The sequence below is a fragment of the Grampus griseus genome (assembly GCF_964374135.1).
Source record: "Grampus griseus genome assembly, chromosome: X".
NCBI classification, from domain to species: domain Eukaryota; kingdom Metazoa; phylum Chordata; class Mammalia; order Artiodactyla; family Delphinidae; genus Grampus; species Grampus griseus.
In genome coordinates, this window is record NC_138999.1 from 39,344,097 (window position 1) to 39,372,037 (window position 27,941).

The 27,941-nt window shown below is 34.2% G+C and overlaps 1 protein-coding gene across 3 annotated transcripts in view; it reads left to right on the plus strand.

The window, feature by feature from the left end:
* KDM6A (lysine demethylase 6A) overlaps positions 1-27,941 on the plus strand; it is a 209,193-nt gene that overhangs the window by 121,208 nt on the left and 60,044 nt on the right. For all 3 annotated transcript variants that reach the window (XM_082681587.1, XM_082681586.1, XM_082681585.1), the window contains exons 7-9: positions 10,247-10,301; positions 14,591-14,625; positions 26,834-26,927. In XM_082681587.1, the coding sequence (XP_082537713.1) occupies positions 10,247-10,301; positions 14,591-14,625; positions 26,834-26,927 (184 nt within the window). The remainder of the gene's footprint in view (positions 1-10,246; positions 10,302-14,590; positions 14,626-26,833; positions 26,928-27,941) is intronic.

Consider the following 27,941-nt stretch of genomic DNA (forward strand, 5'->3'; position numbering starts at 1 on the left):
TATAATGGTTGCCATGTTCTAAATATCTCCGTTGCAGATTATCTTCATTCTGAAGGGTCAGGAGGGAGATAAACAATGACTTTACAGTAGGTTGTAGTTTGAATTCACTAGTAAGGAACTACTGAAATTAAAAAATAAATAAATAAATAAAACTGTATTTAAGAGTGCCTAATTGTTCTAGAGTTTTAAAGTAGACAGTTTTGCAAATACTGTTTCTATCTTTCATGAGTTTATAAAGAACAATGCTGATGGTACGAAAGAGAGGTATACAGTCCAAAACACTAAAATAAGTAGATTGTGAAAGTATTCAGATCACACAGTTCTCAGAGGTAAGTGAAATTTGAGAAATAGGCCCTAGGGCAAATGTAAGTAATGTGGAGACTAAGGGCTGGCCTAGAAGTTATCAATTTTCCTCAAGTTTAGAGCAGCATGTCTCAAACTATATGTTCACATGTGAGTGGACTTGAAATGGAAAATAAGTTCAGATATGCCACCTTGCATATTTTGACCTCCTCTTGGACATTCACAGTGTATACTAGCAAACCAGACTCTTAAAATGCTTATAATACAAAGTCAAGTTATTAGAGCTTTTTACAGAACTGTCACAATATGGTTATTGTGTGTTGCAGAAGTGTAAGTGTTGCTCAGGAAATATATTTGAGTGGAAAAAAGTAATGAGATTTGTCCCAAATTATGGAATGTAGCTATCTCTGAATATCAGTACAGTGGTACCTTAAACAATTCTATGGATGCAAAACTCTCTTTCCATGAAGGTGGCAATATTTAAAATCCCCTTTAATTAGGGGAAACAGTGTTGAGAAGTGTTCCATGGCTAATTCAAAGTGTTCTTGCTTACTACTGTTCAACAGAAACCTTCCTGTATACAACTTTTAATTTGTTCAGGCGTAAAGACTAACAAACTTTCAAGTCATAGTGATTTTAGCAAGATTGCCTTAAGTAAGTGCAGTCTTTTGGTTTGGGGCCTTTCTTCCATTTATTTAAAATACTTGATGCCATTCTGATGTTTGTTTCATTTCCATGAACATAGAAAAGAATTTCAGGAGTCCTTGATATTTCTCTTCCCCATAATGAGAAGATTTCATTTGATTTTTATCTCATCTTGACATTGGCTTTTTAAGGCTTCTCTCTCCAGTATTCCTTGTCTATTTTCAGGAGAATTTTAGGCATGAACATATGTAGTTGAAGAGGAGGTATTTCAGTATATTACTGTAAGTGCTTAGCATTTAGTGTAAGTGAAGGTAGGAATCAGAAGGAATGATATGCCCCATTCCCCTTAGGTGGCCTTCAGTTTTCCTACAGTGGACTGGCTAGTACTTTACCTTTATGGATAGATGTGGAGCCTCTGGTGACTTTTCCACTACATGAAGTTGTTTCCTAGCACAGTGTATTGGTATAGATGCTATGGGCTGCAACCTCAGAAACCTCCCAACTGAAGCTGGTTAAAATGACAAAAAAAAAGTAGCTCATATAATGTAAAGTCCAGCCTTCAGGATTGGTTGATTCAGCCGATCCAGTGTTTCACTAAGGATTCATTTTCTTCTCTGTTCTGTGTTGGCTTTTTTTTTTTTTTTTTTTTTTTTGCGGTACACGGGCCCCTCACTGTTGTGGCCTCTCGCGTCGTGGAGCACACGCTCCTGATGCGCAGGCTCAGCGGCCATGGCTCATGGGCCCAGCCGCTCCGCAGCATGTGGGATCCTCCCGGACCGGGGCACGAACCCGTGTCCCCTGCATCGGCAGGCGGACTCTCAACCACTGTGCCACCAGGGAAGCCCCTGTGTTGGCTTATTCTTAAGGCTGGTTGCCAGGTACACAGTGAGATGATTTCTTTTTCAGTGTCTCATAAAGAAAAGCACCTATACCACTACTAGTGGCATAGGTGCTTAGTATAGTGCTGGCATATAGTAAGTGCTCAGTAAATACCTGATTTATCATGTTATAGAGGAGAAAGATCCTGACTTCCTGTTGATCTTTTCAAGAATATTTCACTTTGCATCTCATTGGCCAGAATTAGACCACGTGGCTATTCTCAGTGATTCCTTATCAAAGGTGTGATTATTCTTAGACCAGTTATGCCCAGTTTTTGAACAGAGCTTGATTTCCTAAATACACTGTTCCTGTCTAATAGAGAGAGAGGGGTGGGTAAAAAGAGTATTTTGGTATGGGAGTGGTGCATACAATCTGTCCATTACAGATCTGGTCTTCTCTGCCTCATTTCCTTTCCCTCTGGGATGGAGAGATACAACATGTACAGTATGTTTTAGATGGTAAAATATTTAAATAAAATACAGTTTATTTTCATAATAGATTCCTTCTTTTCACCCACACATGAAATGCATTCCAGGGCCTCCTGTTTTATTTCTATCTCTGGTAATAACTTTTCTCCCAAAATGTATTTCTGAAGCAGATTCATTCTGTTTTGGTACTGTGTAAACAGCTCTCAGAGCAGGTAAATTGGGTTTTAAAATTTGACCCTGCCAGTAAACTAATTGTGTGACTTTGGGCAAGATGCCTAACTTTTCTGATCCTCTTTGTGTCTGTAGAACTGGAAAAACTGTACCTACTCCACAAGATTGTTAAAAGATTAAATAATATATATATCGAAGTATCTGACAAATAAGTTTTTTCAGCCCTTCTTTCTTAGTTCTCAGTTTATCTACCATATCTAAAACTCCTCTAATTTGGGGCCTAGTATAGATATTGTTTGTGTGAAATCCATTTTCCCGTCCTAGAATTGAATACTTGTATTTTTGTCACCCTGCCCATCCTCAGAAATGTGAAGTTAATGCCCAGCTTACTTTTCAATCAGATGGTGTTATTTTTCCATTAAATTGGACAATAAAGATTTCATGTGTTTAGTTGAGTGGTGGAGGTACCAATTCTTAATTTATTAACTAGTTTAGTACTATCTGAGCCAGAGTCCATTTCAGGGTGACATTTCTACATGATATTTTGTTGTTTTTCTTTCCTGCTTCAGATAATATCCCCCCAGGTGGGATTGGTTGCCTGTTTACCTCCATATAATTCAGAATTTTGTTTTATTACGTTTTAATGATATTAATGATAATTGCTTACATTTGTTATGTATTTGAGGCAGTGTGCTATCATTACTTCAGTAAAAGCACACCAATTTTGACAAGTAGTTTTATATAATGCCTCTAAGTTTTACTCCCTGGCAGACTATTAAAATTATTTCCCTCATATGAAGCTAATATATGCAAAATAATATGTGATAACACCCATACTTCAGTTAATGCCAATGCATCTATTTAATGAAGATTATTAAAAATGTCTTTCTAATATTTACATATTTAAGTTTCCCTAAAATATGTCAGCATTAGAACTTTCTTGGATTTTTAAAGGTAAAGAGGGTGGCTTTTTTATGGGAACTTGTGGATAGTTGGCTGGGATACCAATGTAAGTCCTCTTATAATTTGATATTTGAAGATGATAAGTGCTGATTGAAGGGATTAATATGAAAGGGTTAGGAAGATGAGAATTACTAATACAAGAGATGATTCTAAGGAAATGGGTTAAACTCAAATGAGACTTGTGTGTTAGCTTGGCATTTTACCAGGTGCTTAGTGTTTCTTGAATGGATAGATTAATGAAATGGAAGAGGCTATAAAATTACAAAATGCCTCATAGGATTGGCTGGAAACGTTGGGGAGAAAAAAAAAGGCTGATTTTATTTGTCATCTCTTAACAGAATTTTTTTCTACACAAACTGACAGTGCAGTTTTCTCTAGATGCCCCCTGTTCACCAGTTCATTCAGCCACCAGTCATGAAACTTCTGAGTGAAATAGCATTTCCACTTTTAATTTTTTTTACACTTTTTTCTAGAAAACTACATTTCCAGGTATCTGATTTAATCTCATATCCTTTATATAGACTCAGGAATTTTATTGTCATATTTTTTTATGCCGAGATATTAAGGCAGAAAGAATAAGTAAAGGCATCAGATGATATGTACTTCCTTTTAGAAACCACTTTTGGAATCTGTGAAATGCCTCGTCTTTTATTATTTTATTCATTAATGTGTTTGTTTCATTTAATTAAGATACTTTGAACTCTATGTATTATAAAAATACTTGCTGAGAATTTGAATACAAGCTATTAAATTAATTTTAACCAGGCCTTAAGTTTCTAAGATATCTGTAATATTTTTTGTTGTTGTTGAAGCTTTAACAGCATATTTTTATTAGTTCAGTTGTCTAAAGATAATAAAAGTTGCTATTATTTCACCAAACCCACTCCTGCGCTGTTTCCTTCATGATGTTCAATAGCTTAACTCTGCCATCTGGCTTTTTGAAAATTCGAGGCTTTTAAAAATTTTTAATTTTTTATTGAGGTATAATTGACATACAACTTTGAGTAAGTTTAATGTGTGTGTATAATGTGTTGATTTGATACATTTATATATTGCAAAATAAACATTACCATAGCATTAGCTAACACCTCTACCATGTCACATTATTATCTTTTTTTTTTTTGGTGAGAACAATTAAGATCTGTCTCTTAGCAACTTTGAAGTTTATAGTACAGTATTGTTGACTGTAATCTCTATGCTGTGCATTAGATCTAGTTATCTACTACTTACACATTTGTACCTTAAAATATCACCACCCCAATTCCCACTTTGGCAATGGAACTTGGTTTCACCTGAGTGTAATGTCCCTGTTCCTTTTGGCAGAGGATGGTTACTGCTGTTTATTTTGTCTTTTGTCCATTTTTCCTCACTTGTGGACAGAAATCTTTTCCCTGATGTTTCCTTTTTCTGCTGTTCATCAACTTATCCTTTACCTTTTAATCTTTTCTAGATATTATCTGGTATGAGGTGATCTGCTAATTGGTTTATCTAACCACTTAATAATGCTTTCTCCACTTCACTCTGCCTGCCCACAATTGTTTTTTTAATTTGTTATTTATTTCTGCCCTGAGTTCTATTACATACCTTCAAGTGTGAAGTAGTGTAAATAGCTGAAGTACTTCAGTTCCTCAAATACATGTTTGAAAAGCACATGACTGCTCATAGATGTGCAGTAACCATCCTCTCTGATGTTGAGGGGTTGCGATGAGTCCAGGTTTCCCGTGTCAGGTTTCTCTCCTCAAATACATTTTAACTACAAGAAGTTGTTTCTAATCAAAAAGCATTTTTTGGTGTTTACTGATAACTACTTAAATTTGTGGTTGTAAATATTTGATCTTCAAATGCAGCTTTATGAAGCATTCAGTGTATCCAGTGTCACATTTTTTTTTAAAGGTTACGTTCCAAAATAGCATTTTACAATGCAAATTGTTACATTATCCCCTTTATAAAATATGTTATGTTTGCTTTGTATTTGTTATTTGTGTACATATTAGTCTTATTTTGATATGAACACAAATTGTACACTAGATTTAAAGAACTTGAAAATTAAGTCAGTACATACTCTGATCATTTGTGTACACAGATTAGACATATACTAGAACCAGTGCTTTAGAATTTCTAATCGGTTGCATACCTGTACTTTTATAAAATGTGGTAGAAAGGAGGAATTGGGAGATTAGGTAGGACCCAGTTACAGGAAGAAAGGTGAGCAAGATCTGTAGAATAAATGGGTTCTCATAGGATGGCTGCATGGATGCATGGATAAAAGGTAACACATCCTAGAGGTCTTAAGGAGTTTTAATAAAGGAGTTAATTTATTAACAGATTCAATGTGGGTAGAGATTCCCCATTTATTGGCTTGAATCAGTTTTCTGTTAACTAAAGTATGGGATAAAGAAAGTAGCAGCAGGTTTTGGGATTGGAACGTGAAAAGCCTCCGAATGGAGATGGGTCATTTGGGAGTTTATCGAGTTGGAGGTACCTGAGGGATATCAGATATTGGTATAGACAAGTATAAGTTTGGAGCTGAAAAGAAGGGCTAGAAATAAGATTTTGAACATCTTCAGTATAGAATGTCTTTTGTCTTACTTTTTTGTTAAAGAAAGTCTTGGAAGAGACCAGATTGGTAAACTTGAAAAGAAGGAGCCTCTTTTGAGTCATGATTGCCAGGATCCATTAACTATTAGTCATTGGTGCAGTAGAGTCCTTCCTTGAAACTCTTGTAATAATCTTGTATTACAAAGAGAATGGAAGAACTGAGTTTGAGGGCTTTGAGAGAATCTCCATCAGATCAGCTTGGCCAGGCATCGTGGCTCATAAACGTTACCAGAACTTAATCAGTTTTAGTTCTATATCTTATTTTCAGAGACTAAATCCCTAAAGTAAGTACCATCACATCCTAAGGCATTTCCCTAGTTTCATTCATTTATCATAGACTATTAGTTTTAGGAATTAAGTTTGTTGGTTTTAAATCATACTTTCAAAATTGTGGCGATCTGTAAAAATGAAAAAGAAAAAAATAATTTGCCTTTGACCTTCAAGAGTGCCTGACACCTTCCCTTCTCCCACTTAAACCGTCCATAAAACCCTGTTTCATAAGGGCTGTGTACACATAAGTCGTTTCCTCAGCCTGAAGGACCTCTTTTCTTCCCTCAGCTATATCTTTTGGAGTCTGCTATGGAACTGTCTTTTAAGCTTCTATTAGGACATTAATTTCAGTGAGCCTTTTATTCAATTGCGTAGATGCGTAGCCATAACAGAGTGCCTGGCGTAGAGTGAAAACCGATTGCCAACATTTTATTCCTAAAAAGCTGTGTCTGCTTTAATTGAATATAGACAGCAGTATTGACTACACATACCTTGTCTACATAGACTGAAGTAAGGCTTTGGGGGGTAAGCACACAATTTACAAGTTTTAAATATTGGCATTTAACCCTGACTGTGCACTGGGATAATTTGTGGAAGCTTTAATCTGGTTCACAGGGTGTGATCCCCAACCCACTGAATCAGAAAATCCAAGCTTGGATATGGAATCCAAACATTGCTCCATATTAATAATTTATGCATACAACCATAATTTGTCAATTATGAAAAGTTATCTCATTGCTTGTCTTCAGAGTTGGGAATACAGTTGGAGGGTTCTACAGTTGAAAAGATTGTGAGATAATCACAGACTATATAACTAGAAGTAAAACTCTTTAAAGGGAAATAAAGTCTTGAAACTCAAGTTTTGTGTGTTAATTACATCAATATAGATTTCCCCCTCCAGATAGAAATCAAGTTCCTTAGTGTATAGAAAGCGAAATACTATAAAGTTATTTTGAAATACTGAACAAGTCAAAACCTTTTAAAGAGAAAGTGACTTTGGTGATAAAGATGTCAACAGAAATTGTAATGAATTGAACCTTGTACTAAATTGGACCAGAAGTGCTATTAAAAGGAAATCACTGTTAACATTAGGAAAAATAAAGTCTTAGGTAAATCTTTTTGCTTGGAAATTAATTTTCTATAGAATGCTTTCTGCCTTGAGGTTTGTATATAGTCTTTGAACTGCAGAAGCCTCTACTGCGTAGTAAGTCTTATTTCACACAGCAGTAGTCAGTTTCAGTACTGCAATATTTCGGTGTGAGGTACAGTTATTTCCTAGCTCTTTCTGTTGGTTGCAGCGATGGGTGCTAGATATTTTACCATGGCATCTTCAAGGTTTGGGGCTGATTATCATAGTTGATAGTTATTTCTCCCGGTTTATATGTTAAAGATACATCTATTTTGCATCCGGTTTAGATACTGGAAATGAAACTGCGAAGTCATGCCATCCCCACCCTAGTCCCTCATCTCCCTTTAGTTTACTGAAAGGTGTGTCAGTGGTTTTCTTTATGTGGGGTGGTTTTGTGTGGCTGTTCTTAGTTTCTTAAACTTAAGTAGTTATTCTGTAAGTTCTTTCATTCTCACAGGCCTGTTTTTGAATATGTACTCTTTTGCTGAGTTAATTTTTAGACATCATTGTGGTTTGGAAATGTTTAATATTTCATGATATTTTGGGTTTGAAATGGTGCGTCAGTAACTTCATTGCTGATTTTAAGATTGATTGATAATTATATAAAACATGGTCCAGAACTACTTCTGCCAGTTTTTGCTGCAGGACCTTGAATATTGATAGATGAAATGTAGGTTGGGCAATTCGAATTATGCATCTCTGCTCTTTGTGGGATTTCAGTGAAATAGCAAAACTAAAATACTGCCATCTTAAAGGGTGTTTTTTTGCAGGTCAGTTTGTATCCTTTGGCTCAGCTAGGAAAGGTCTGTCTTCTTTTATCTAAATATTAATTTATGCTGGCAGGATAGATTAGGCTTAGAAATGTAGTGCAGTCTGAATGTGTGGCTTCTGTGCCTCTTTTTGTCTAGAGGAAAACAACTGGTTATAAAGCGTGCTTTGCTTTCATAGTACTCACTTTTTAAAATAGTCTGTTTTCTATTGCTATGGTAGCACACTAAAAGGATGTTTGAGGACATACAATCTGCTTTGTAGGCCAGGGGAAAATAAAAGCAGTTCTAGAAGTGTTCAGATGTTGGATTTGTTTTTTCATTCGGTCAATCACGGCAAATAATTTTTCACTCTTGGTTTGTTGATCATTGTGTCCCTAGTATCTGCATTGTCCTAAGGACATTATAGGGCCTTGAAGTATTTGTTGAATGGATTAAATATTTAACATTTAAGGGTCATAGTCATTTAGTTAGTAGCTTGCCCATTCAGAATATTACAACCCTTAAATGTTAAGAGTACTGCAAATGTAGGCTAGCCTAATTATGCAAGCACATAACAGACATTCGTGAATGAATGTAATAACTACTGATTCATACCAAATTATGCCTTCTAATTTTTCTTTCATTGTAACACTTGGTAGCTGACATTAGTTTATTTTTGTTAATTGAGGGTTCTAGTTGACCAAGTGCAGTTTTGTTGGTTCTGTTCTGAAATACAGTACTAAAAGCTTGCTGGTGATGATTCCTCTTGATAAGAAAGTTTTGATAAAGAAAGTTCTTTTTGGGCTTATATCTAGAAGTTGTCATTGTACATATCAATTTTCAGTTTATCCAGCAGTTAAAAAAATATAACTCTTTAGGCATTTGGATTGTGGATAGGAGTGGTAATTTTTAGAAAATGGTGTATACTTTGGCTTTTGATTACTTTTAATGGTAAAAATTTGTGGAGACTCAGAAAATTTGAATATACATTTCTGGAAATATTTTTTAGAAGAGTTCAAAGAGATTTACCTTTTTTTAAATTTTAAATATTTTATACCATTTCTATTACTTGTATGCCTTCTCTTAGTTTAGATAGCAGATTTAATGTTGATACACTAGATGCCAGATGGCGTCCAGTGTTCTTGATGATGATTTGTATTCTTATAAGTGTTACACCTAGAGTTTGACATGTATTTGGGGGGGGGCAGGCTTATATGACATTATTACAAGTGGATGCTGTAAATTATTAGTGGTTTATTATTGCCTACACATATAATAGCATGTACGTTCTAAAAGGATAATTGCATTTCATTTCTGTTGGTTGCAAGGATGGATGGGTGCTAGATATTTTACTGTGGCATCTTCAGGTTTGGGGGTTGATGATCATAGTTGATAGTTATTTCTGCTGATTTATGTCTTAATAGGTACATCTATTTTGCATCTGGTTTAGATACTAGAAATGAAACTATGAGGTCATGCCATCCCCACCCTACTCCCTCATCTCCCTTTAGTTTGCTGAAATGTGTATCAGTGGTTTTCTTTATGTGCATTGGTTTTGTGTGGCTATTTGATGCATTCTTTGTGGTACTTCAGATACTTTTAAAAGACACTAAATACAGTAATTATTGAAGAATCAGTAAGGGCAGATAGTTTTACCCTTTATGATAATTCTCATAGTCATTTTTTTAAAAAACATTCACATCATTTTGAGATAGTGATATTTAATACATTAATGCCATTGAACTTTTATTTTCAGTTTTTAAAATAATGATGTTTTCTATTTGATGTGTTCTATACCTAATACTTCCTATTTACTAGAAGACTTAAAAACCTGATTCTTTTTCCATATAAACAAAATTTATGTAGGATAACTTGATATCAAGTTAATTCTTACCCCAATTCTCCATTCTCAACTGTTTGAAGAAAATATTCAGCAACATGTTTGTTGCCAGCAGTAAATGTTCAAGGTAATGCTAGTTGGTTGTCTAGTATGTTTTATTTGCATAGCATAGTTTCATTATTATATTAGACCTTATATACCTGAAGCTTATTTTAAAATACATTTATATGATTGAATTTAGTGTATTAATTTTCTCACTCTCTTCTTGCAGCATTTTCAGTTAGCTTTGGTTGACTGTAATCCCTGCACTTTGTCCAATGCTGAAAGTAAGTATTATTAAGTACCATAGTTCTCTGCATGCGTTCAGATCACTTCATGGCAAATAATAGTAATAATAATAATAGTCATAAATCCTGTGTAATTTTTTTCCCTAGAATTGTTGAATCTAACTGTATTTGTTGCCATGGCTACTTGTACAAATGGAACATGTGAGACCAGTTATTATGAGCAGCAGCCTGTGTCTAAAATAGATATGCCAGTGAACTGAGTTGTTGAATTAAATTATCTGTGCTAGTGAACAAGATTGATTATTTGTGTATTAATTACATTGTAGATGACTTGGGGGGATTAAAAACAGGGTTTGCCAATCTTTTACGAAAACAGAGTATACAAAGATTCTTAAGTGTTAGCTCACTGATTCGGGCTTTGTGGTATTAAAATTATTGGTAATTATGAAGATATACTTTGACTTTCTATTATAGTTTTAAGCATCACACATAAAAATTGAGGTGAGATTTTTCAGTTAATTAAAAAAGAATGTGTGAAGCATGTTCTGATACAGTGGTTTTCTTTAGACATTTATTTTCTGCTTCTATGTATGTTTCTTTCCAAAAGCAGATTGGGTTGATTATGATGTGTTTATCAATATGTATGTGTTGGCATATTTATTTAGTGTACTTTAAGGTAGCCAATAAAAGTTTAAAGAATATGCATTGGATTCAAGCTGGATTTCTTTAAAACTTTCTTACTTGAACAATAAAATTTATAATTAAAATGTATGAAAAATTGAGTCATTCTTCATGAAAATTTCAGATCAGTCAAAAGATTCAAGGTTTTACAGAGTCAGTATTTTGCTGTAAGTGACTTCATTTTTTAACCATATAGAAAGGAGTTTAGTGAAGAGAAGTCTCAGTGGTAAAAATGCCCCCAAATGATTGAATCAGTGAAAAGAACGGTAGAAATTTGAATATAACTTGTATATAACATGAATTAAGACATAGTGTGGATTAAATCATTATCTAGACCAGACTAATTATCTCATAATTCTACTAAACGTGATTTTCTGAGAAAACTTAAAAGAATTCTATTTTCTTTAAATGAAACTCAGGATTTAGTACTGATCAGTGTATTTCCAGAACAAATGGTAGGAAGGTAACAAATGCAGCAATATTTTAGTTTCTAAGATGAGGATAAATTAGAAAAAGGATTTAACTCATTGATATATTAATTTATAAAATGTTAATTTTTTATACTTTTTCCTTAATTATATATCCAGGTTATATAAACCATCTAGAATATAAACCCTTAAAATCCTTTTTAAATTAATTTATGGGAATAAGAAAAAAATCTGATTTTCATTTAATTGATTATAGCTAGTGCCTAAAAACTAACTTTCATACGTACTTGTCAGTTTGAATGATAACCTTAGAGGGACGTCACATAAATTTCAAACTAATAAATTTTGTAAATCCTCATTTTATTCTACTCTGTTGAAGTTAAATCTTACTTGTAGATCATTGCTCCTGAAGGAAAACACTTATGTAGAATGAGTACCACAGGGCAGATCTTGTTGAATTTGAAGAGGACAGTTTGAACAATCATGAATACATTTTCGAGCTTACCACGACTCTCTTTCTGTTTGTTGAGAAGGGAAATAAGAGGGAGGGTGACCAATGTCCTGTTTTGCACAGGACGGAGGCGTTTCCCCAGACTCAGAACTTTGAGTGCTAAAAGGTTGGTCACTCTAATGGAAAGGGCATGTGCCTTATTTAGAGACATTAGGCCATTATAGTTCAGTTGATTTGGGTAGTTCATTTTTTTATTTTTTTGCGGTACGCGGGCTTCTCACTGTTGTGGCCTCTCCCGTTGCGGAGCACAGGCTCCGGACGCGCAGGCTCAGCGGCCATGGCTCACGGGCGCAGCCGCTCCGCGGCATGTGGGATCTTCCCGGACCGGGGCACGAACCCGCGTCCCCTGCATCGGCAGGCGGACTCTCAACCACTGTGCCACCAGGGAAGCCCTGGGTAGTTTATTTTCGACAATCAACATAGCTACTTGATAACCATGGTAATAATGGCTGATGTCTCACAGAGCACTAGCAAACACAGACTACTTAATTTGAGCTAGATATTATTACTGTGTAAACATCAGGCTCTTTATTATCTTTGTAAAACTTATTTCTCTTCAAATTTTTTATATCATTACCTATTTAGATATGCCACAGACGTTGACTGTTTTTTGAAATCTTCCATGTTACTTTGTCGTGCTACAAAGTTCAGAAGATTTTAGAAAGTAAAGTGAGCTTTAAAAAAAAGTCTGTATGAGATTTCTGTTTTATGGCACAATTCATTTATGCAATTAAAGAAAATAAGTAGATTCACTTGCCTCTTCTAGAGCTATTTAAGAGGGGTTAATTACAGTTTGTGTTTTGAAAGTAGAATCATGGTGATGTGAGACTTCTCATTATATGATTGCCCCTTGGGATAAAATTGTTCCTTCTAGATTTAATTAATTCTATTAATTCTAAAAATAATGTATTAATTTCTGAGAAAAGTTTAATTTCAGAACGTTTTATGGCAATATTTGTTAAAAATTTCTACCTCTAATTGAGACTTGCCAAGTGGAGCTTTTTCTTAGTTGTATGGTTATGTTCCACTTTGAAGAGGACTTTTAAGAATTTAAATATAGATTGGTTTTCATACCACAAAAGATAATACTGGATTTAGTAACTCATGGGATAGGAAAGCCCTTGCTGAGCCTGGAGGAAGTTTGGGATGGTAATAGAATGCCACCGTGCTGCTGATCTTTTCTTCCATGTGACCTTTCCATGTCACCTTTGTTAGAGGAGTAGGAAGATTCAGGGGAGAAGGGCATAGATTTTCCATCTCTTCCTCATTCTCTTAACCTGTAACCCGGTCTCCCTCTAATGATGTAGTGAGGTGAGATGGACTGGAACTCTCAAGGGAGCTGTGTTGGAAAAGGGGACTAGGAAATAAGAAAACCCCTGAAACAGATATAGGTAAAGGGGATATTTATATCTGTAGAACTTTTATTATTATTTTTATGTGCTTTTCACAAAATGTTGGTTTTCAACTTTTAAAGGTGATGTTTTTATTTTGCCTCATTTCTGATTATTTAATATACGATATTTAATGATTATATATGGAGAGGGCAGTACTTTACTATTGATCCAAAAATGTTGTTTGATATTAAAGTTCATTATATATTTTGTTTTGGTGTTTATGCTTATTTACTTCAGCTGTTCCCAGGTGCTGGTCTAGGAACAGGTATCAGAATCCCTTGCAGAACTAAATAAAAAGGCACTTTTCCAGGACTTGCCTGGGATCATTGAATATAATCTCAGGGATCTCTATTTTTAGTAAGCCTCCCAGGTGACTCTTACAGTTATGGGAGTCAGTGAGAGAGTTAGTTTATGATGGCGATGAGAAATTGATGATAGCTGTGGACATTGTTTTTAAAGGTCCACATATATATTATGCATATAATTTTGAAAGGCTCCCAGACTCCTTGAAATTCAACTATGAAATCCAGGTAGATAGAACATTAAATAAAAGATTTGTCATTGAAGGATGAAAATCATATTATTTAAGTAAACCAGAATCCAGTTTTGATTCCTGGTTCATTGTTGCTTTTGTTGAATCATTCATATTCTGGTGGTGCAGTATCAGGAAGAGTTGAAAACAAAAGCTGCAATACGTATATTTTTATTTGATTTTCAAGAGATACTTATTAATGTTGAGACTGTTTACTATTCTTGCCTTCCAAGTGGTTTGACTTTAAAAAAAGATTATGAAGAACTGATAGAGAAATGCAACTTATTTCCTCTATGTGTTATTACTAGTGTCATTCTTGTCTATGACTTCTTTATAAACATTGATATGAAATATGGTATAAGGAAAAAAATTGGAGGGTATTTTTGTTTTAATCAAACACTTTTTCTTTTTTGACTTGTAACTCAGGTTTTAAATACCATGTTTTGAAACGTATAGGTTATAAAAGTTTTCTTCATTTGTTTAATGTTGCCATTTTGAACTTTGTAAGAAGTATACCCACTTGCTATAGATTTTAATATTAATTTTAATAATTACATTGACAAAATTTAGTAATAGCCAACAGTGAATACATGTGGTTTCTTATCATGTTCGTGTATATTTGTTTGTATATTCTGTGTTATTAAAAATAAAAGTTATGTTCTATAATTACTTAAACCTATGTAGTAGAGATGGTGCTTATATTTTACATTTTATATTCTTAATTAAATTTACCCAGACACTGCTGTATTATTATTGATTTTTGTTTTCCATCATCTTTGCAGTTCAATTTCACATTGCCCACTTATATGAAACCCAGGTAAGTGTTTTAACTTAGGTTACTTAAAACAAACAAAAATGATCACCCATACCATTTTAAGTGGAATCAGATATACAGATAATTTAATGGAGTTCTGGGCATTACTTCTTACATACATTTTATACTCATTAAATGTGGTCAAGATTTTGCTTTAGTGTTACAGTTATTATACAGAGTGTTTGTTGTGTACAAAGACGTTTCATTCAGTATGATTTGCCTCTAAATTCAAACTATCTGCAGGCTTAAATGGCTGTATTTAAGAAGATTTCTCTTATTCTTGATGTGAAATGCCTAGTTTTCTTTTCGAAATGTTTATAGATGGTTGTTATAATGCATTGTTTTTAGTTTCACTTTTTCTTAAGATTAAAATATCCCTTCTACGTATTACTGTTTGAAAGGCATATTAGTAACCTCTTGATGTCATTACCATTACTTTTATGGCTGCTGTATTTAAAAAACTTTTTTAGTTTAATTTTAGAACATTTTATTTTTTTGTATGGCAGATTTTGCTTAGTTATATGGTAAAGGACATAAAACATAGACATTTAGTCTAGGTAGGCAGTGGTATGGAAAATCAGGCATAAGTTGGTATGAGGCTAAATATTAGGTAATCATAGTTTACCCAAAAAAACAATTTTTATAACAGCTTTTTAGGAAAAAAATACTGTTATATTTCTACATAATTTCTAAGGTCTGTTTTGTTTCAGAGCCACCATGGGGTGGTCTAAACAATTAACATCTGTTTCCTGGACACCTCCATCTGTGCGCCCGCCTACCCTTCCCGCCCCTGTGCGTACTCGCACGCACACATGCGCGCACATCCACTGACTCAGAATTGATGCACACTCAGGTTTGGATACTCTACTTATCTAGGGATTTTATCCACCTTGAGAGGATGCATTTGAGAATTACATTCATGTTGTGGATCAGAGTCTTTACCTGCCAACGCTAATCCCAGCCTCTGCCAACTGCTGATTTTTGCCAAATCAGTAAAGGCCCCAGGGTGAAAGCAGCTATAGAAATAAGCTTCCTCTCCAAAGTTCTTTCCCTGGAGTCTTAACTCCTTCTGTTTTCATTACCTCAGGAGATCTCTGCTGTCTTCAAAAGGATGAGCTCTGATTTTTTCCCAGCTTTTCTAGTTCTTAGTGAGATTTCCCTGGTCTGTCATTAGGTAAAGCAGATGTTATCTCGCCTTTCTTTTTAATGAATGTTTTTCGCTTGAGATGGAATTCTATTTGATTATTTTTATTTGACCACTTTAAAATTTACATTCCATTGTCTTTTGGTTTTCATTGTTTCTGATGAGAAGTTGTCTGTTGGTGTTATTTTTTTTTATTTCATGAAGGTAATGTGGGTACAGGACCCCTCCCCCCACTGATTCTTTCATTTGATAAATTTTAGTGCCCATTAAGATTAAGCAAAACAAAAAGAACAAAGTTTGTGCTAGGCAGAGTATATAATTATTAGACGACAGGAAGATGACACTGTAAGCATATGAAAGGATTGAAAAATCTCTACTCCAGTGCTTATAACAAGGATTTTTATTTTCAGGTGAAAAATTAAGGGAAACAAAAGGCTTACCTACAAAGTATACAATGTGATTATTTGATATATGTATGATTTCCCGCACTGAGTTAATTAACACGCCCATCCCCTCACATCTCTAAAGTGGGGGCAGTGAGAACAATTAAGTTTGATTGTCTTAACAAACTTCAATTGTACAATACAGTGTTATCAACTATAGTCGTCATATTATATGTTAGATCCTCAGACCTTATTTGTCTTGTAACTGGAAGTTTGTACCCTTTTACCAACCTTTCCCTATTTCTTCCACTCCACCCCCTGGCAACCCTTTCTACTGTCTTTTCTATGAGTTTAACTCCCCACCCCCACCCCTTTTTAAAAAGAATCCACATATAAGTGATATCATATAGTATGTGTCTTTCTCTGTCTGGTTTATTTCACTTAGCATAATTCCTTCCAGGTTTACCTAGGTTGTCACAAACGACAGGATTTCCTTCTTTTTTTAAGGCTGAAATATCATTCCATTGTATTTATATACCACATTTTCTTGATCCATCTGGAGACAGACCCTTAGGTTGTTTCCATTCTTGGCTCTTGTGAATAATCCTGCAGTGAACATAGGAGTACAGATATCTCATCAAGATAATGGTTTTGTTTCCTTTGGTAATATACCTGTACCCAGAAGTGGGATTGCTGCATCATATGGTAGTTCTGTTTAGGTTTGGGTAATTTTAATGAGATGTCATGTCAACTCACCCACACCCATTCTTAGATTATCTAAATAAAGATAATTTTGTTTCTCTGTATAATGTCATATCTCCAAGTAAATATATTATGAATTATTGGATATTTATATCAATTATTTAATTTACCTTTCCCATTTTATTAGCTGAGACCCGCAGAACCATTTTTTTTCCTAACAGTAATAATAGTATTAACTGGCCTTCATTTCTTTTTCTTGATTTTAATGAAATAACTTGAACAAGTCACCATCTAAATTCTAAATAACCTTTAAAGATTAAAGGTAAAGGATTTCTCCCTTTTAATTTTGTTATTACAGTGTTAACTTATTTTTGAGTAGATAATCCAAAATGAAAGTGCCTGCAAGAATACAGTGTAGTATCCTCCTCCCTCCTTTTCCCTGGCCACCTATTCCCCTCCCGAAAACCACCAACCACATAAACAGTGTGTTTTATATCCTTCCAGAGAATCTCAGTGTATATATAAGCAAATCCATATATATGCTTGCACATATATTTGCTTTTCTTTATTTTATTGAAATAATAACCCATTATATATGTTCTCTCTTGATCTTGTTTAAATTGGTTTTTTTAACTTAATATTATATTTTGGAAATCATTCCCTATCAGTACATGTAGAGCTGTATTATAATATATCCCTTTGCAGAGATGTACTGTAGCTAATTTAACTATTCTCCCTTGAGAGATAGTTACAAATAATGTTATTATGAATAACACTGTTGATAAGAATTACTAGTTTCATTTTTAACATTGTCTTCTAACTAGCAGTAGTTTATTACTGAAACACTGTAGACTGGTTTCATTTATGCATATTGTACAAATCCAAAAATTCTAAAGAAAGGAAAATAAATTCCAGCTGACATTTAAAGATGCAGTAAGTATGTCATGATTACCTAGGGTTTATTCCATGAATTCAAGATTAGTTCAGTGTGAAGAAATATGTTAACAAAACAAACAAAAATCATGGTAAGGAAAACAATATTGTGAGGAAGAAATTTTTTTTTGAAAGAAATAAATAGTGTGAAAAGGAGAGAAAAACAGTAGATCTAATTAATAGGTCAAAACCTTATATTCTGAAAAAAATTAACAAAATAGATAAACCGCAAACTAACTTGATCAGGAGGATAAATGAGAGAAAAAGCACAGATACATAAAGTAAGATAACCATGGAAACAGAAGAAATTAGTACAGTCATACAAGTACAGCTTAGCAGACGTGTACGCAAATGAATTTGAAAACTTAAAGTGGACTGTTTCCCAGGGAAATACAGATTAGAGAAATTGACCTCATTAGAGTTAGGAAAGTTATAAAAAGCCAATTTTCATAAAAAGAAACAGAAAATTAAGTAATGCCCTACAGAGAAAGTACCATGCCCAGATGGTTTTACAGGGGAATTCTACCAAGCCTTTAAATACCAGATAATTCTAGCACTCTATAGATTATGCCAGACCACTAGAAATGGAGAGAAACTTTCTCATTTCTTTTCCTTTTTTTGAGAGGGATAGGGGGCTTATAACAGCCTTTAATCTGACCTTGAGAGACTTATGTGTTTGATAATAATTAAAGTCCTTTCTGCACTTACTGATTCTATAGCATATTTTTACAATATAATGGAAACAAAAAATCTGCTTCTAAACATTAACTACAGGCCACAGTTCTTTGGTGTCTTCTTTTTTATTTAATTGTAAAATATACCTGACATTAACTTTACCATTTTAGCTATTTATTAAGTATACAATTCAGTGGCATTAAGTACATTCGCATTATTGTGCAACTATCACCACCATCCATCTCCAGAACTTTTTCATCATCCCAAGCTGAAACTCTGTACCCATTAAAGAATAACTCCTCATTCCTCCCTCCCCCCAGCCCCTGGCAACCACTATTCTACTTTTTGTCTCTATGAGTTTGACTATTCTAGGTACCTCATGTAAGTGGAATGGTACAGTATTTGTCTTTTTGTGTCTGGCTTATTTCTCTTAGTATAATATCTTTAAGGTTTGTATATATTGTAGCGTGTGCCAGAATTCCATTCCTTTTAAAGGCTGAATAATATTTCATTGTATGTATACACCACATTTGGTTTATCCACTCATCTGTCAGTGGACACTCATGTGGCTTCCAACTTTTGCCTGTTGTGAATAATGCTGCTGTGAACATGAGTGTGCAAATATTTGTTTTTGTCCCAGCTTTCCATTTTTTTTGGATATATACCCCCAGAAGTGGAATTACTGGGTCATGTGGTAATTCTGTTAAAATTTTTGAGGAACTGACATACTGTTTCCCCCCATTCCTTTTTGAAACAAGTGTAACATTGTTGCCTAAACCTGATAAAGACAGTACAAAAAAGAATCAATATACAAACTATTATCACTGATGAATATTGGTATAAAAATACTAAGTAAAATATTAGCAAACAATCTGTTACCTCATTAAGCAAATAATATACTATGACCAAGTGGTATTCATTCTGGGAATACAAGGCTGATTGAATATTAGGAAATCTATTAATATCATGCATCATAATAATAGAGCTAAAGGTAAAAACAAGTCACTATCATCATAGATGCTGAAGAAGCCTTTGATAAACTCAATACCCATTCCCAACTAAAATTACTCTTGGACATAGGAATTAAGGGTTACTTTCCTATCATGATAAAATTCATGTACTTTAATTCCAAAGTCAGTATCTTATTTAAAGGGAAACACTAGAGACATTTTCACAAAAATCAGGAGCAGGGCAAAGGATGTCCTCTGTCTTCATTACTCCTCATTATTGTACTGTAGGTATTAACCAATGCAGTTAGACAAGAAAAATCAATTAGAGGCACATACAGAAATTAATAGCTTTCAGCAACAATAATTAGAGAGCACACAGTTAGAAAATATTGCCATTTATAATAACAGCAAAGTGATTAAATACTTAACAATAAACTTAAAAGAGATACTATGACTCAATAGTATAAAGATGTTCATGGGAATTTAGGTTTTTAAATGTAATACAACATCAGTAAAAATTACTAATAAACTTTTTAAAGCAATTAGGTAAGTTGATATGGAAAAACATTCTGGGATAGCCAGAATAACACTGGTGGTGATGGTAGGGATTGTATGGATTATATTAACCCTACTAGATATTAAAATATTACAAGGAAGCCTATATGATTAAAAGTATTGTACTGGCATGTGACTAGACAAATAGACCAGTGAAATATCATAGAAAGGCCAGGAATAGATCCAGTGTACATAGAGAAATTGAGTATATGATAAAGGTAATATCTTACATTCCTTTAGCTAAGGTAGATTTATTCATACATGGTTCTGGGACAATAAGGTAGCCATTTGGAAAAAGATAAAATTAGACCCATAACACAAACTATTCACAAGAATAAACTACTACAGATGAATTAGGATCAAAATGTAAACATTGATATTGTACAAGTACTAGAAGAAACATTAATTCTTCTTCAACTTTGATGTAGGAAAAAGGCTTTTTAAACTATGGCTCAAAATTCAGAGGCAATAAAAAGAATGACCAATCAGTTTGAGCAACATAAAAATAATTTCTGCATGGCAAAAAAACAAAACAAAAAAACCATACATTCAAAGGACACCTATGAAACTGGGAGAAAATGTTTACAACGTATAGCACAAAGGGCTAATACCCCTGATATATAACAAACTTAAAATTTGACAGACAATGAACAAGACCCATTAGGAAACTGGGAAGAATGACATGAGCAGACACTTTCCAAAAAAGATACAACAGCCCTTAAGCATGTGAAAAAGTGTTCAAACACACCCAGTTAAAGAAATGCAAATTAAAGCACACTGAAATACAGTTTCTTACCTGTCAGATTGGTGAAAAGTGTAAGTGGCTATGGTAGCGAAACAGGCACTCTCATGCATTGTGATAATGCAAACTGGTACACCCCATCTGGAACAAAATAATCTAACAAAACTACATGCAGTAATCTAGCAAAACTCTATATACACTTAACCTTTTGACTCAACAATCCCAAATCTAGGAATCTACCTTGAAAATATACCTCCAGAAATATAAAAATATATAGGCACAAAGATATCTTTTGGAGCATTGTTTGTGATTGCAAAACATTGGAAACAACCTAAATGTCCATACATAGGAGAATGGTTGTACATATAAATCATGGTACATTCAGGCAGTGGAGTGCCATGCAGCATTAGAGAAGAATGAGGAAGACCTAGGTAAATCACTATATGGAATGATTTCCAGGATATACTGTTAGGTGGAAAAAATGTGAAGTATAAAAGTATAATATGCTGCCCTTTGTGAAAGAAACTATGTATGTGCAAAGCAAGATACACGTCCCACTTGTGCACAGGTAATACTGAAAATGGATAAACCAGAAACAAGTGAGGTTGGTTACCTACCCAGGAATGGTTGTGAATGGGGTAGTAGGGAGTAGAACTTACCTTGAGTATACTTTTTATGTAGCTCTAACTCCTAGAACCTGGTTATGTTTCACATACCCACCCCAAAATTCATTGAATAATTAAGACCAACCAGAATGTGAGTTAGCCCAAAATAGAATGAACAGTAACAAATTAACCTAACTGTATTACAAATGAATAACATAAGTATACTGAGGGGTAGGGATGAAAAGAACTAAGCTAAATAACTTTGGAGAATAGTATTTTGACTCTATAGTGTAAAGCTAGAGACAAAAGAACTGTAAACAAATCTTCCACTACAGTTACTTTCTCACAGGGATATGGATGGAAATTCTGCAACTATTTTATGTAAATATTAGGGGTAAACAGTTAAGTAAATGTATTGTGGATAATGAGGACCAGATTTTCAGTGTCAGAGAACTTACAAGTAAGAAAAGAAGAAAGGCTAGACTGAATTCTGTGTTGTTGGATTAGAATTGGAGGGATCACTATGAACATAGGTTATTTATGGAAATAGAGAGTTGGATAGAAATAGAGACGTGAGAGAGAGAGAGTGTGTGTGTGTGTGTGTGTGTGTGTGTATGTATGTATGTATGTATGTATCTGTATACATACATATAATGTGTGTATACACATACATTACATACAATGTATGTATATACATACATTACATATAATGTAATGTATACATAATGTATGTATACATTAATATATTTCCTAGCTGTTTGCTGCAAGGGCCTAGAAGCAGTGACCCACCTTGGCAGCAGTGAATGTACTAGCACCCAGATCTTTGTTTCTAAATCCAATTCTTCAATAAAAGGAATCAGGAATTCTTGGGGAGAAGTGGGTAATTCCAGGGCTTAGGCAGAGAAACTACTAGATGATCCCTGGAACATTTCATGGTGCCAAAAAGTAAGGAAGTGCTTAGAAAATGATGGGCATGTGGAAAGATAAAGAAGCCAACTTGAGGGAAATGGGATTTCTAATCACCAAATCTGACACAAGTTTAGAAACAATTATAATAATGGTGTATAAGATATAGAATAAAATATATTCATATTGCTATAAATGAATAATTGAATAAATAAACAGGGAAAGGGTCACCTTTTTCTTACTGTAGAATTTTAATTAATTAATATATGAGGAATGTTGAATATCTTTCCACAAGGTGCTTACTAATTTGAAAGGGCCATTCTTCAAAATAATTAGCTAGTACTTTAAGTCAGGGGGCCCCAACCCCTATTAGGAACTGGGCCGCACAGCAGGAGGTGAGCCGCAGGGCGAGTGAGCGAAGCTTCATCTGCAGCTCCCCCATTGCCGGCATTACTGCCTGAACCCCCCCACCCCCCCATGGCTCGCATTACCTCCTGGGAACACACCCCCCCCACCCACCCACCCCCCCCACCCCCACCCCCAGTCTGTGGAAAAATTGTCTTCCACAAAAACGGTCCCTGGTGCCAAAAAGGTTGGGGACCGCTGCTTTAAGTGTCAAGGTAATGAAAGTCAGAGACTGAGAATCTGTCCCAGATTAGAGGATGGTAAAGAGACATGCTAATTTAACACAGCATGGGATTTTAAGTTAGATCCTGGACCAGAAAAAGGATATATGTGGGACAGTTGGTGAAATTGGAATAAATTATGTAGATTAATTGTATTTTATCAGTGTTAATTCTGTACAGTCTTCATTTATTTAGAAGCCTTGTTATTGTTATCTCATCCTGATATGTCCTTTATCATTATGAAACATTCCTCTTTCTCTCTGGTAATATACTCTTTGCCTTGAAGCCTTCTTAATCTGATCTGAATCTAGTCACTTCAGCTTTCTAATACTTACAGTTTACATGGTATCTTTTCCCATCCTTTTATTTCAGCCTGTTTGAATCCTTATATGAAAAAGTGCATATCTTACAAGTACTGTGGTTTTGGCTTTCTTTCACTTTTGTAAATCTGTCTGGCAGTCTCTGTTGTTTGAATATCTAGTCCATTTATATTTAATTCAATTACTGATATGGTTACATAAAGTTGGCTGTCATTCTTATTGTTTCCTTTGTATTTTGTCGTTTTTCTCTGGCTGCTTTCAAGGTTCTTCTCATTACATTTGGTTCTTAAGTATGCGACTATGATGTAATTAGGTATTGGTTTTTCCTTTATATTTATACTACTTGTGGTTTTTTTAGTCTTTTGGATATGGGATTTTGATATCATCACTTCTGTAAAGTTCTCGGCCATTGTCAATATTTCTTCTGCCCCATTCTTTCTCTCTTCTCCTTCTTGGACTCCAATTAAGTCTTTAATCTGCTATTCAGTCCTTCCAGTAACTTTTTTTTAAAATTTCAAATTAGTATTTTTCAGTTCTAGAATTTCCTTGTGTTTCTCTTTTAATTTCTCTTTACGTGCTCTGATTTTTGGTCCATTCATTCCTTATGATTATGTTTTCCTTTTCATCTGTGAACATTGTTAAAATAGCTGCTTTAAAATTATTTGCAATTTCAACATCTGAGTCATTTCATGGCTGGTTTTCATTAATTTCCTATTGTTTTCAACATGAGTAAAAATTTCCTGATTCTTACAAGTCTGGTAATTTTATTCTGGGTATCATGAATAATACGTTGTGGAGAGTGATTTTGTTATATTTTTCTGAAGATGATATTTTTGTTTTATTAGCCAGTTAACTTTGCCCAAGTCACTCACGAAACTTTGTCATCCCTGTGGTTGGCAACAGCTAAATCTCTTCCTTTAGTTCTTTTAGGCTGCTGAACATCTGTTGTGTTCATGCATAGTTCAGTGGTCAACTAGGGATTTGAGCAGTTTAACTGCAGAATTTGTTGTTCTTTCTCTCCCTCTCCTTTCTGGTGTTTCTTCTCCCCTCACTTCCAGCTCTTGTGATAGCTACAAAGTCTGTCCTCAGATTGTTCAAGCTAGTAAGATTGCTGATTTCTGTTTGAGTTGTAGCCAACCAGATACCAGTTGGGGCCTGCCTTCAGGTGAAAATCCTAGAAAAATGGGGTTACTAAACCAGTGCCATTCCCTTCCTCTAAGTATTAGCTTCTCTGTTTTTGCCTGATTTTGGTTTCTTTTCAGTACTTTCTGATAGTTAACTTTTATATTTTATCCAGAATTTAAAGCTGTCTGAAGTGTTGTTACTTCAGCATTACCAGAGACAAAACTTTATACTAACTTTATACTAAACACCTTTACAGATAAACTCATGTTGCTTTTATATACTATTTATAGTTGCTACTTAATGTTCTGCTGTAAGCATCCATCATATTTTATATTTCCACTCACCTAGTGACATAGACCTAGGTTGTCCATCTCCTTGGTACTACAAATAGTACCATTTACAACATCACCTCTGGGAAGGTTCCTTTGGTATATATATCCCAAGAGTGAGATTGTTAGATTGGAGCATATTTGCATACCTAATTTCATGAGTAAATTCCCTTCAGGCAAGGCATGAGCATTTTCCTTTACTCACATCCCCACAATACTAAGAACTACCCAACTTTATGTTTGCCAATCTGATGGGTAGAAGGTAATATATCATTTAAACTTGCATTTTCTGATTGCTAGAGGTGTACACTTCTTCACATGTTTTTCACCTTTTATGTATTGGTTTTTATGTCCATTGCCTATTTTTCTGCTTACGTGTTTCAAGTCAGATCCTTACTACTCCTCCTTATTTGTGCCATTTTGGCCAAGTTGAATAAATTCTTTCACATCTCAAAGAAATACTCTCCTTCATTTTCTTCTCTTAGTTTTATACTTTTACATTTCATATTTAGGTCTTTAATGTGGATGCCAGTTTTTTGTATATAATAGGAGGTAGAAATCAAACTTCATGTTTCTCAATACGATGCAACCAGCTTTTCAAGTATGTTGGTTTTATTATTATTACTAGTGTTTGGAAGTATGTTTTAGCATTTGTTGAGGTAATTCCACAAAGGGCTCTTTCTAAAATATAAATTTGATCATATTGCTTGAACTCATTTCAGTGGTACCCCATTGTCTTAGGATACAGTCTGTAGTCTTTTAACTTGGTTTAGGAAGGTCTTTGTGAAGTTGTCTGCTTGGCTCTGCATTTTCTGCCCAGTGTGCTAGTACTCTAAATTTACCACATGCTCTTTCTTCCTCTGGGAAATATCATACTGTTATTGTACACAGTACAGTATGTTTTTTTTTAACAGTACAGTATGTTTTATTTGTTTTTATATCTGTATTCTTGACTACACTGTAGTCCCAGCAGTTCCTGTTATGTATTAGGTATTCAACAAATATTTACCAGTTGAAGGAATTGAGTTGAATAACTTGATCCTTATCCTTCATTAATTGTCTAATTCACTTTTTCAGACCAGATTAATGTTTAAAGGGAACTCATTTACTTGATGAATAAAAGTTTATGTAATAACTACTGTTAATCTCAATGGACAGTTCTTTCAAATCTTCCTCATGTTGACATACTGCATTCATAGAGCTCCTTATTTGTTTTCATAGCTCTTTTTTAATCTCGTTTGATCCTTAGAACAACTCTAGATAGAAAGATCAGGCACTACATCTGTTTTATGGATGTTGAATCATAGCTCAAGTGATTTGCCTGAGGCTCACACAGCTAGTTTCGTGTTTCTACCTATGTTTTGGGGGAGAAAGATTTGTTTGCTCAGGCAGCTGGGTACTGTCAGTGATATGAATGAAAGCCACTTCATTGTTCTGCCAAGTATTTTTTAAAGATAGTATTTATGAGGTTTTCTTTTGTTGGCTTTTCCCCTTTTTGTGGGGGGTGGTGGGGAGGTTTTGTCTTAAGTTTTAGGACTGTAGCAATAATGGGTTTCAGTCATATTAGTACTTCTGGGATGAGAACTGTGGGTAAATGGTTTCATTTAGAGTTTGCCCAAGGAATCTTAAATATTGCAAACATTATTAGACTATAATTATGGGAGGTTTGTTGTCTTCAAAATCATATATGTATTCTAAAATTTTTCATAGGATATTTTATATACCAGTATCTATATCTTTTAAACTTAGGTTTCAACTACTTTTGTACTTAGTTTTTTTAAAGCATTTTTGACGTGCTCTATTGTTCCTGTTAAGTTGCTTCGGAACTTGGTATTTCTAGGCAGACAGATGATGCACTTGGAAGTGGAATACTTTTCTGGTTTCATTAGTGTTATTAAGTAAAGTTGAAATCATTTATGTTATTAAATAGGTTGAGATGATTTTTTTTAATTATTGAGATTTGACAAATTCTTAAAGGTCATGTTTTAATGATACTTTGTTATATTGAATGTTTTACTGGTGTTAGATACTCTGAAACATGGTCTATTAACCCCAGCTGTCTAGAGTTAGAGAAACATTCAGTAAGGCACTTTTCTCTTTCAGTTGATTTTTTAAAATACGCCAAAATATCAGTATCATATAAAACTTAACATATGAGCTAGTTCTTTAAAGATGTTAATTTTATTTTCTTTAAATCTGTTTTTCCTGCTCTTTAGAGGAAGTATCATTCTGCAAAGGAAGCTTATGAACAACTTTTGCAGACAGAAAACCTTTCTGCACAAGTAAAAGCAACTGTCTTACAACAGTTGGGTATGTAATAATATACATTTAGTGTGTTATAAGTACATCTCTTTATGTTTTTTACATGTCACAGATGGTAAATACGTGGCTCATGTACCCTATTTCTTTTCTTTCCTTTTCCCCAGAGTTGATAGAATTAATCTGAACCCATCATGTTTCCACCTTCTGCCGAGCATTGTCTATCTCACAGTCAATCTCATTACAGTTCTTTAGTGCAACTCATCCATTTAAATTCTCAAAATTATACTCTGGTACTTAACCCATGGGTGAGGGGGACTGAATACTTTCTTTGTGCCAGATATGCTTAGTACTCAATGAAGTTAAGTGATTTACCTAAAGTCTCTTAGTGGTTGGTGAGCTTGCTTTCATAGCTCTGTTGATAATATTAACTAAAGCATTTTATGTAAGAATTGTGGAACATCTAACACTATATATAGTTTCTCTACACATGCAGTTCTGTTGTAATGTTGAAGATGAAAGCATGTAGTCGTCTGGATATAATGTGTCACTATCACCAAGAAGATAATGATGGAATTCTCCAACATTTAATTTTGTTGCTTGGTTATTGAGTCATGTTTCTTGTCTGCATTTGGTATTTCGGGGGTTTTTTTTGGTTCTCCCTCGCCCCCCCACCCCAGCTTTTTAAAATTTGGTTTTGGTCTGGGCAAATAATTGACTCTTAAGTTTTAGCCACCGTTGTAGTAATGTGAATGTTTTCATGATGTGACTATTTTTAATGTAATTTTAAAATTATTTAAGCTTAGACTTTATCACTTATCTTCATGATATGAATGCATATTATGTGATCGGTTATACAAAATAAACACATTGCTTTCATATAAAAGTTTTATTTTTAGCTTTGTTTTTAATTTAATCTCTGGTTAGAATTTTCCTTGAGTTATCCATACTTTTAAAAATTATAGTAAAGTTTTGTTTTTAATGATTACATGTAGTGTTTGAGTAATGTGAATTTGTATCTTTAAATTAAAACAAGTTTATTAGTACAGCAAAAAAGCTTTTGTG